At 38.3% G+C, this 12,566-nt stretch overlaps 1 protein-coding gene across 2 annotated transcripts in view; it reads left to right on the top strand.

The window, feature by feature from the left end:
- The window catches only part of LOC106871585 (acetyl-coenzyme A synthetase, cytoplasmic), a 37,204-nt gene that overhangs the window by 2,624 nt on the left and 22,014 nt on the right, over positions 1 to 12,566 (top strand). Inside the window, exons 2-4 of one of the 2 annotated variants that reach the window (XM_014918094.2) lie at positions 4,546 to 4,637; positions 6,806 to 6,909; positions 9,633 to 9,705. In XM_014918094.2, the coding sequence (XP_014773580.1) occupies positions 4,546 to 4,637; positions 6,806 to 6,909; positions 9,633 to 9,705 (269 nt within the window). The remainder of the gene's footprint in view (positions 1 to 4,545; positions 4,638 to 6,805; positions 6,910 to 9,632; positions 9,706 to 12,566) is intronic. The other variant, XM_014918095.2, reaches the window with a different exon arrangement.

Genomic DNA, 12,566 nt, shown 5'->3' with positions numbered 1-12,566 from the left:
TATATATATATATATATATATATATATATATATATATATATATATGCAGGTGTGGCTGTGTGGTAAGAATTTTGCTTCTCAACCACATGGTTCTGAGTTCAGTCCCACTGCATGGCACCTTGGGCAAGTCTCTTCTACTATAACCTCAGATCAACAAAAACCTTGTGAGTGGATTTGGTAGACGGAAACTGAAAGAAGCCTGTTGTGTGCACATATATATATGTGTGTGTGTGTGTTTGTCCCCCCACCATTGCTCAACAACCGATGTTGGTGTGTTTGCGTAACTTAAAGGTTCAGCAAAAGAGACCAATAAAATAATAACTAGACTTACAAAGAATAAGTCCTGGGGTTGATTTGCTTGACTAAAGGCGGTGCTTCAGCATGGCCGCAGTCAAATGACTGAAACAAGTAAAAGAATATATACATCTACATATGTATATCTTCATCATCATCATCCATTTTCCCATGCTCAGACATGTTTTCTGAGATTGGAAATCAAGGTCACCAGGACAACGCTTGCTTGACATTACACTCATGTGATGTGAAAGCAAAGAGACTGTAACACGCATTTGCTGATATGTGTGTGTGTGTGTATGATTGATTACATTCTCACCAGACAGCAGGATGCATGGTTGCTCTTAACTCTTTTGATACCAGCCTGCCTGAAGCTGCCTCTGGCTCTGTAGTACGTCTTGTTTTCATAAGTTCTGAATTAAAATCTTCCACCAAACTTGAGTCACAATTTATGTTCCTAACACTAGCTGAATGATAACTAAGTTATTTTACTAAATTCTTTGTTATATTTTAAATTAGTTGAAAGAAACACAGAGCATCTCAAACTAAATATGGTAACAAAATGGTTAAATACAAAGACCCCTCCCTAATGAAGAATGTATGCTCCGGCATAGACTTCAGGCCAGAAGGCTGCCAAGAAGCAGACCAATCTGGAAAAGAAGGATTTGGAAGCTTAAGAACCGTTCATATGGTTAGAGATTTAGGGACATCCTAATTGAGAAATTTGATGAGAGGGAGAAAGAACTACAGACTTGTGACATAGAGAGCAACTGGGAATTCCTGTGGGACAGCTTGCTGAGTACCACAGACCGACTCTGCAGTTGGTGCAAAGTCTCATCCAGACCTAGAGTGAAGTGGTGGTGGAATGATGCTGTAGACAGGGCCATCAGAGTAAAGAAACAGGCCTGGAAGAGTGGGGGCAGCAGAGAACTGTATCAGATAGCCAGAAGGGAAGCTAGGAGACAGGTATATCTAGTGAAGGGAGTAGCAGAAAAGAAGTTTGCCTTATGTTCAGTAATGTGAGGGCCAAGGAGCTGAAGTGTTTCGGATTGCAAGACAGTGTGTGAGAGAAAATTGTGATGTCATTGGAGGGAAATGTGTTTGCATGGATGATAGTGTACTTGCATTTAATGATTCTACAAAGAAAGAGGCTTGGAAATGCCATTATGAAAGACTGCTGAACATGGAGAATGGATGGGAAGAGGAGAGTTTGCCAAATGTTGACCCAATTGAGGGACCAGCTACCCAAAACAACAGTACCCTGGTAGATAAAGCAATTAAGGATATGAAGACAAGGAAAGCCCCTAGCTCTTCAGGAATCAACGCTGAGATGCTTAAAATATTTGGTGGTATGGATTATGTTCTAGTCTGGATGTGCAATGTCAGTGTGCATGCACAACAGTGTGTAAGCATCTTGAGAGAAAAGTTGGGCATAAGAGGCATCAGATGTGGTGTGCAAGAGAGATGACTGCGCTGGTATGGTCATGTGATGTGTATGGACGAGGACAGCTATGTAAGAAAGTGCTGATCTGTAACTGTGGAGGGAACTTGTGTTAGAGGTAGATCCAAGAACACATGGGATGAGGTGGTGAATCATGATCTTTGGACTTTGGGCCTCACAGAAGCAATGACCGAGACCTTTGGCAATGTGCTGTGCTTGAGAAAACCCATCACGCCAAGTGAAATTGTAATCATGGCTGATGCTGGTATCACGTAACTGGCACCCATGCTGGTGGCATGTAAAAAGCACCTTTCAAGCATTGGGCCCCATGTAGGCAAAGTGGCTGAGTTCCTTTCAAGTGTTGGGTCCCATGGTGGCATTGACTGAGACCTTTGGCATTGTGTCATGTTTGAGAAGAAGACCCATCAAGCCAAGTAAAATCGCAGTCGAGACAGATAGTGGTGTCACACAAATGGCACCCCTGCCAGTGGCATGTAAAAGCATCCATTACACTCTCAAATCGTCCAACCCATGCTAGCATGGAAAGCGGACGTTAAACGACGATGATGATGATGATGATACACGATGGGCTTCTTTCAGCTTCTGTCTACTAAATCCACTCACAAAACTTTGGTCGACCCAAGGCTATAGAAGAAGACACTTGTCCAAAGTGCCATGCCGTGGGATTGAACTTGGACCCATGTGGTTGAGAAGCAGGCTTCTTCCCATACAGCCGTGCCTGCGCCTACACATATATATGTATTTGTGTGTCTTTGTTTGCCCCCCCCACCACCACCACCATCACTTGGCAACCGATGCTGGTGCATTTATGTTCCTGTAACTTAGCAGTTTAGTAAAAGAGACCGATAGAATAAGTGCTAAGCTTACAAAGAATAAGTCCTGGCATCGATTTCTTCGAATAAAGGCGGTGCTCCAGCATGGCTGCAGTCAAATGACTGAAACATGTAAAAGAAAAATGGTAAATAATAGTCCAACAGAGAAGTGGTTTTAGACGATAAGTCATGTAAATCAGTGCTACTCAGTGTGGTGGTCCCCAGACTGGTGCTGGTTTGTGGATCAGTGCCAGCCCACAAGCCATCAGCTGCCGGTACGCGACAAGTTTCCAGAAAAGAAAGAAACATTATAAATTGCTTATGTATTATTTTTGTTTACAAAATAAATATAAGATGAAAAAAATTGTCAACTTTTATTATAAAATAGAAAATTACTATTTGTTAATCTCACAATGAGAGATATTCAGCAACAGTAGTTTGTAGCAAAGATTGTTTGCCAACATAACATGGCAGTCCTGGTTTAGGATGAATGTTGCTGTAATTTAGCCCCAGGGGACATCATCTCCAGCTGGCTATACGATACAATCTGTGTCCTAGATTCCCTTGTTCGAAAATATGACAGATTGTGTTGTACAGCCAGCTGGAGATGATGTCTCCTGGGGCTAAATTACAGCAACATTCATCCTAAACCAGGACTGCCATGTAATGTTGGCAAAAATCTTAACTTTTATTATATTCATTATATATATTGTTTCCAGTATAAATTAATATTACTAAAAAATATTAACGGTCCCTGGCACATTGGGGGAAAAAAAAAAAAAACTGCCGGTACACCACATCAGATAGTTTGAGAATCACTGATGTAAACCATTCTCAATGATACTTGCTATTAAACGTGTACAGTTTATTTCAAGGCATTCTAAATTTTTTTTTAGTGGTGTGCTAAAGTTTGATGTTCTTAAAATCCTGAATAATGATTTCTGGAAGTAGGACAATTACATGTCTTCAGTTGTACGGATGAGTAGAAATACTACGGCTGGGTAATGAAGTAGTCACTTCACTTAATTTATTCAATGAAACAAGCATGAAAATTGCTCGAGAATAAACCAGGGTTAGGAAGAATGCCAGCAATGCAGTACTTTGTTCAAACATTCTCATTTCAGTAGTGAAAAACTGTAAGTTTTTCAACAGCTTCAAAATATCTTGGATCGATTATTGACAACTCAGGATTAACATGAATGTTTTAGTTTGACTACAGTAAATAAGGTGGATATTGAGAATATTCCAACCTAAATGGAAGATACAGTTCTATATTTGAGAGATTAAGAATTCTGTATATTATTTACATTTGACAGATATTTGTCCTCATCTTGTTCGTTGTTAACACAATGTTTCGGCTGATATAGCCTCCAGCCTTCTTCATGTGTCCTGGGGAAATTTCAAACCTGGGTTCTCATTCCTGAGGTATTTTTCGATGTTGTTGTTGTCATTGTCGTCGTCGCCGCTGCCGTCGTCGTTCAGGTCACTTCCTGGAGTCAAACTCGGAATCTTGGGGTTAGTAGCCCATGCCTTAACCACTATGCCACATGCCCATAGGCATAGTGGTTAAGAGTGTGGGCTACTAACCCCAAGATTCTAAGTTCGATTCCAGGCAGTGACCTGAATAATAACATCGAAAAATACCTTAGGAACGAGAACGCAGGTTCAAAATTTCTCCAGGACACATGAAGAGGGTTGGAGGTTATATCAGCCAAAATGTGTTAACGACAAACAAGATGAGGACAAATATCCATCAAATGTAAATAATGTTGATGGAAGAGTAAAAAATAATTCCAAAGAAATTTGAACTCTTAGAGAATTCATCATCATCATCATTTAACATCCTCTTTTCCTTGTTTGCACGGATCAGGTGGAATTTGTTGAATAGAAGATTGATCTAATGTTAATTTGTTGTATTTCTAATGACATACAATTTCACTAATTGCTCATATTTTTACATTTTTCTGATTATTCCAGGGAAGGTAATGACGTTATGGATGAGAAAAAAATTACTTTTTCTGAACTGAAGACTGAAGTATGCAGATTTGCCAATGTCTTGAAAGACTTCGGTAAGTGTTCAACAAAATAAATTTTTATTCTGCTGCTTTAAATAATTCAGCCAGGAGCTGAAACTACATAATCTACATTTTGTCGTATTTATTTTTTTATGATTAGAACACATACACACACTAGTGATGGTGTTGGTTTGATCTCAGTTTACAAATTCATTGATGAGAACAAAAGTAAATTTGGAGTAAAGATTGTTTGCCAACATAACATGGCAGTCCTGGTTTAGGACGAATGTTGCTGTAATTTAGCCCCAGGAGACATCATCCCCAGCTTACTATATGACATGATCTGTGTCCTTATATTTTTGACAAATCAAAATCACTGACGTGGCCGATGACAGTACCACCTGATTGGCACTCGTGCCAGTGGATCGTTAAAAGCACATCTGAGTGTGATCATTGCCAGGGCCACAGATTGGCTCCTGTGCTGGTGGCACGTAAAAAGCACCATTTAAGCGTGATTGTTGCCAGCGTCGCCTTACTGGCACATGTGCCGGTGGCTTGGGAAAAACATTTGAGTGTGGTCGTTGCCAGTGCTGCTAGACTGGCTCCCGTGCAGGTAGCATGTAAAAAACACCCTTTTGAGCATGGTCGATGCCAGAACCGCCTGACTGGCCCTCGTGCCGGTGACATGTAAACGCACCCACTACACTCTCAGAGTGGTTGGCATTAGGAAGGTTTTCCAGCTGTAGAAACTTTGCCAGATCAGATTGAGCCTGGTGCAGCCTTCTGGCTCACCAGTCCTCAGTCAAATCGTCCAACCCATGCCAGCTTGGAAAGCGGATGTTAAATGACGATGATGATGATGATGATGGAATCTAGCACCATCCCCACCACTCAGCTCAAAACAATACTCCAAAGTACTGTTGCTGAATATCTCTTGTTGTGAGATTTAAGAATAGTAATTTTCTAAAAGTAAATCTGTTTGGTAGAGGGCTGTGAACCAGAGAGTGCTAACTGTTAATCAACAACGGTTCCAATCAACAGTTTCTCTTTGTAATGTTAATTATTTTGATGTGTAGTTATGTTATTTTACTGTCAATTGCATATAACTGGACCGACATACTAACCCCATAAAATCTGTATGTGTGTGTATGTATATATACATTTATTTATTTAGTTTGTACGTTGAACGTGAAACTAGTTTTCTATTTGCTTTTACTATTTTTATGTGTGTGTGTGTGTGTGTGTGCCGGTGGCATGCAAAAACCACCTACTACACTCTTGGAATGGTTAGCGTTAGGAAGGGCATCCAGCAGTAGAAACCTTGCCAAATCAGATTGGAGCCTGGTGTAGCCATCTGGTTTCACCAGTCCTCAGTCAAATCGTCCAACCCATGCTAGCATGGAAAGCGGATGTTAAACGATGATGATGATGATATATATATCTATATCTATATCTATATATATATACATATATATATATATATATATATCTCTGAGAGAGAGAGAGAGGGCCATAACCCAACTAATTAGGAAGTGAGTTAGGCCAGAGGAGATGCAGTTTTCGTTTGGTTTTGTGCCAGGCAGGAGCACTGCTGCTGCTATTTTCTGGTAAGGCAGCTGCAAGAGAAGTACCAAACCAAAAATAAACCTCTGTACTTGGCTCTTGTTGACATGGAGAAAGCCTTCGACAGAGTCCCCCGATCCCTTATCTGGTGGTCAATGCAGGAACTAGCGATAGAGGAGTTTCAAGCACACTATTACTGTTTTAATTAAGCTACATTGGGTTTATACCTCGAAAATAGATTTTGTGTTGTCACCTTGACATTGCATATCCACACACACACACACACACACACACACACACACACATTCACACACCTTTGGTAACAAATCAGGCAATCATTAAATGGTGTTGGTCAGTTGCCCCCACCCAGATTAGGCATCCTGCAACTTGCATCCATTCAGTTGATTTCTTTTTTTGTTTTGTTTTTTTGTAATGATTTCTGTGAATATATGATCTACATGTCTGTATACTTATGAAGGATTGTTTGATTTTAATCTTTCATTTCAAAGTTGGCATGTGGCATTATGCTCCATGGACTTGGTTACGTTTTCTTCCATGAAATCCTACTTGTAAAGAAGATCTTGTTTGCATGAAATGAACTAATGAAACCCGGTCTCTGTAAGACAGGGAATTAATGTTTTTGTTTTATTTGATTGCAGGGGTCCAGAAAGGTGACAGGGTGTCTTTATATATGCCGATGATTCTTGAACTGGTCGTTGCAATGTTAGCTTGCGCTCGGCTCGGAGTTATTCATTCAATTGTGGTGAGAAATTTTATCATTGTCCATTCTAATCTTCCTCTTCCCTTTCATATATACAAATATATACAAATTTATTCAGGTGGCTGTTCACAATTTACAACCGAAAGGCAACAAGTACAGTCGTCACTACAGTGATGGAGGGTGCTAGTGAGCACCAGTATTGCTAGAAATAAGAGTCAAACAACTCTTAGCCATGTCAGAGCACGTGCTCTCATGTGTCTAAGATTTGTCTTGACCCTTATTTCTAGCAATGCTGGTGCTCACTAACACCCTCCGTCACTTTAGTAATGACTATATATATTTATATATATATATCTTTTATCTTTTACGTGTTTTAATCATTGTACTGCAACCATGCTGGGACACCACCATGAAGGGTTTAGTCAAACAAATGGACTTCTATGAAGTCTGGTATTTATTCTATTGGTCTGGTTTTGCTGAACCACTAAATTTTGAGGATATAAACAAACCATCCTCATTTAACATCCATGGTCCAAGCTGGCATCGGCTGGATGTTTTGACAGGATTCAATGTGTCCAAGGTCTGCATTGTGCTCCAGTGTCTTTTTTTGGCATGATTTCTATGGCTGGATGCTTTTCTAATGCTGCAGGAAACAGTGAAAAGGTAAAGATTTATTAGTAACAATCCATGTAAATCAATTGAAGCTGTAAGCGTGACATTACTGAGCATTTTCATCAGAGAGAAGTTATACAAAAAAAAATGTAGTAGTGGTACATACAATATATAAGTAGACATCAGTCCCACTGCGTGGCAACTTGAGCAATTGTCTTTTGTTATAGCCTCGGGCTGACCGAAGCTTTGTAATTGAATTTGGTGGACAGAAGTTACTGCCATGTGAGACCATGTTTGTGTAAGCGCTTGTGCCTCCTAACATCAATTGGAAACAGAAAAAGGTAATACAGTGGTGATATGAAAGCATAGAAGTAAGAAATAAAATCATCTGAGTAAAAGTGAGGGAGAGTGTAGGGGGTAGGTAGATAGAGAGAGAGAAGAAAGGAAAGGAAAAAAAAATTAGAATTGACAAAAGAACGTTTAGATGATAATAAGCAAACTAGACCGGAGATGTCATATATGAAGCTAGAAGATTATAGAGGGGAGACGAAAGGTCATACTAGAGCAGTTACGAAGAAAACGATTGGGGAAGAAGTCAATTGTATGTCCCTTGACATGCAAATGTCAGCTCTAGTTTTTAGCAGCCTGAATACTTTGGAGGCATCCAAGCATACAGATCAGTAAGTCATGAGAAGAATGTGAAAAGCAAGTCAAATGAATACAAAGTGAGAAGACAATAAAGGGAAAATAGAGTTTAGAAATATATAAAGAGAGGCTGTAGATTGGAAACATAAGACTCAGGGAGCTTGGCATTTCTTTGGAATAAAAGATATGTTGTAGATCAAACTACGCTTGGATGATTTCATTTATGCCTAAAAAGTGACTCCAAAATGGCTAAGACATCAAAGTTACATTGAAACACAGGGAAATAGTAATTTAAAGTGATCAAGGACTATCTTTTTTCATTTTTCTTAATTATTGTTTATGTTTGTGTGTCATCGTGACAAATGATTTTGATGCCATGTGTAACTGCTTGTCAATCTTTTGTTTTAGTGTGTGTGTGTGTGTAGTGGACAAATGAAAGAAAGAGGTACTCAGCATATTTGGTTGGAGTTTCATATATTATTATTTAATAACAGTTTGATTTGGATCCATGCAACTTTAAGTTTTAAAGGCTCATCATATGTACCTATCTTGTCAGGCTTAGATGACAGAAGCCTGATGAGGGAGCTTTGTATCATGATCCTCCGAAACTGTAACTTGCCAACAAGCAAAAAGCAAAGTGGTTGGCATTAGGAAAGGCATCCAGCTGTAGAAACATTGCCGGATCAGATTGGAGCCTGGTGCGGCCTCCAGGCTCACCAGTCCTCAGTCAAACCATCCAACACATGCCAGCATGGAAAATTGACATTAAACAATGATGATGATGATGATGTAAAATAAAACTCGTAAATTTGGGGTCTTGTAAAGCGGGTCCTTGTGAAGTGAGGTATTACTGTAACATCTTTCAATATAAGAAGACCAACAATTTTAAAGCAAATGCATTGACCCCCACCCAATGTTCAACTGGTTTTTATTTTATCAACCTCTGAAAGCATGAAAGACACATTCAGCCTTGGCAGAATTTGAACTCAGATCATAAAGAGCTGGAAAAAGGCCCACTGCTGTGGATCTGTGGTTAGAATGTTGCAGGAAAGGATCACAAGAAGGATTCTTCAAGCTGAACCAACCAGCAAGACCCCAAGAGCAAGATGGTTGGTTAAGGTCCATAGTTGCAGTTGGTCACTTTTGGGAATCCAGTTGGAAGATTTAATAACAGGACCCTATGGAGTAGGTGCCCAAGGATGCTACCTTGATGCTCCTTCCAGGAAAAATGGGTGGTGAATATGGTTAGATGGATTTTAATTTATATCACTTTAAGACAGTTTGTATCATAGAAGCAGGGGTGGTCATATGTGGGTTGGTGTCAAAAATAATTTTAGCATGCCTTGTAGGTTGGTTTTGGAGGTTCATTTCTCATTTATTGTAACAAACTCCAACACAATTGCTGTCATTTCTATTGTCATATTTGTTGTTTTCTATTTTCTTTACTTTCAAACTTATTATTCTCTCAAACTTTGATCCATCTCAAAATTTTGTTGCCGTTTTTGCAGTTTGCTGGCTATTCAGAAAGAGCCCTTTCTGAACGATTGATGGGATGTGAAGCCTCTCTAATTATTACTGCAGGTCAGCACTTAAAGCCCACATCATAACACTTATATCAAATCTGTATAACATCTTACAGTTTATATATATTTGATATACCTGCCTAGCTGTTGCATTTACCCTCTCCCTGTAATTGTTAATTACTTGTTCGTTGTTGTATTTTTCTATATAATTGGTTCAGTTTAAGTAATTAGTTTTAAATGTTGGTTTTGTTTGGTTGTGATTTCATTATTTACTTCACTGTGGCAAAACTGTTTCAAACAGAACGTGTTGCTTTCTTTCATTTTCTATAAAGCTAGTTTATGTTTTTATATTTCAAACTCTCTCACTGCTTCAGGAATGACATTTTTATTTGTAATTTTTAACGTGTAATTCTTATTTCTTAAACTTAAAAATAATGGCTAAATGTTGATATTTTATTTTATTTTCAAAATGAAAGCAAATATTTTGTTTTTACTGTCTTTTGGTTATTTAACTGCAGCCATGCTGAGACGCCACCTTCTGGGGTCTTTTCTCAGCTATATTGACCCTTTCCTCACATGATTACTTTTATCTGAAAAGCAGGGAGCTGGCAGAATCATTAGCAAAATGCTTAATGGTATTTTGTCTGTCTTTACGTTCTGAGTTCAAATTCCACCGAAGTCAACTTTGCCTTTCATCCTTTCAGAGTCAGTAAATTAAGTACCAGTTGCGTACTGGGGTTGATCTAATCGACTGGCCCCCTCCCCCAAAATTTGGGGCCTAGAGTAGAAAAGATTATTACCTTATCTGAGACTTAGTTGATAAGTCTTTTAAAGAAGAATGGCAGCGTTGACTTGAGCACAGGTTTTTGAACTGAGAATATAAAAAAGATGTAACCAAATGCCATAAGAAATATTCTATTCAACATCCTGCTGATTCTGCCGAGTCACCTGCAAATTTACATCTCTCTCTCTCTCTCTCTCTCTCTCTCTCTGACACACACACACACACACACAATTGATGAGTTTCTAGATAGCTCCTCTCCCTCTCTCAAATTTCACTTACAAGTGGTGCAAACTTCAGTGAACTCTTTTAGAAATTATTTATTCTTTATTCTACACAGACATGGACACATTCATGCACACACATAATATTTAGAAGATGAGCATCAACATCTATGGTTGAAAGCATTTGTCTATGCTGCTATGCAGTGATATCGTATGTGCAACTTTGTGTGGCTGACAGAGCCTATGTATATATATATATATTATCATTATCATCATCATTTAATGTCCGTGTTCCATGCTGGCATGGGTTGGGCGATTTGACAAGGGTTGGATGTGTTCATGAAATGCATTTAGCTCCAACTGTCTGTTTTGGCATGGTTTTTATGGCTGGATTCCCTTCCTAATACCAACCACTTTCAGGCGTGACCAAGTGATTTTTTCATACCACTTGTACCATTGAGGTTGCCATGTGGCTTGCACAGCTTCAAGCTCGGAGGGTGGGGTTTCATCTATATTTATGATATGATTAAGAAATCACACAGAAGGACAACGAAGGAACACATGGAAAATTCACAGACAACAATTAGATTGGAGCCTGGTGTAGCCATCCGGTTGCACCAGTCCTCAGTCAAATCGTCCAACCCATGCTAGCATGGAAAGTGGACGTTAAACGATGATGATGATGAACACATTGACACGCTCTTCTCTGGTCAGTTATTGCTCAAAAACCAGAACAGTTTTGTGCCTTTGCTCATTTTGGTGGCGTCAATAGCAAAAAGCTGCTGGGAATAAGTGAATGTAAAGGACAATAACGTTCGTTTCTCTTTTACAATTCATGAGTTTCTATTAGACAAGCCATTTTATTTCTATGAATGCAAATTTATACACACACTGTTTATAAACTTTTATTCTTTTTTATAGTGTTGTTGTTAGAATTAGTGGTTATACTTTAATGAAAATTTGTCTTCAAAAAAAAAAAATACTTTGCATATTGTATGCATGTTGTAGCTTATTTGTAGCTTACCTGTAAATGCAAACAATTTATATCTTGTATTTATTAGTGCAGTGTTTATACTGTTTTGTAATGGTAATCTGTCATCTGTCAATGTTGTTTATGAATCTTTTAACTGCTGTTCATAATCTTCATCAAAACTTTATATTCCTATTACTAAGGTGTTGCCTAAAACATTTTTTGGAATCAACGTTTAGAAATTATTTATATATATATAAACAAATAAATCTAATCATTTGAGTGAGATTAATTGTTGTTAAATGTTATTTAACAATTTATTTTTCTGTTTCTCTTTGTTATTTCAAATATAACAATGTATTTATTGTCTATGTTTGACTGTTTTGAATTCAAATATTTTCTTCTGTTATTAATACAGTGAATTTTGCATTTCGAAATGAAACATCTGTCTTCTGAAACCAGTCTAATGTTGAAAGAAGGTTTCATTAGATTTGCTTGAAATGTTAATAATTTCATTTTTATTTTCATTTATTTCTTTTGATTTGGTCTGTAACTTGCTTCAGTAAAACATAGAGAAGGGTTATTTGTAGGACTTGTATATAGCAAGATTTTGCTCAGCAGATTGTCACCTGCATGCAAGTGGTGTTCTTCATTCCCAATATTCCAAGAAAATATGTTGGGTCATAGGGAATAATTACCTGACTTGAAAACAAATGAGGGTTGGCTACAGGACAGACCTCTGGCCATAGAAAATCTGCCTCAATAAATTCCATACAACCCATTCTAGCAGGAAAAAATGGACGTGACCAATATCTTACAGAAATGGTGAAGTGGTGGAGTTTACTGCTTTCCTACCATTATAAAAGTGAGAAATCTCATGAAATAGGGATTTCCCCTATCATTGCTTTTCTACTATGAATTGGGTTTTAAATTGGCCCTGCATT

This window comes from Octopus bimaculoides, chromosome 7, assembly GCF_001194135.2.
Source record: "Octopus bimaculoides isolate UCB-OBI-ISO-001 chromosome 7, ASM119413v2, whole genome shotgun sequence".
In the NCBI taxonomy this organism is placed as follows: Eukaryota; Metazoa; Mollusca; class Cephalopoda; order Octopoda; family Octopodidae; genus Octopus; species Octopus bimaculoides.
Note: the sequence above shows the minus strand (reverse complement) of the source record. Positions and strands in the feature narration are given on the sequence as shown.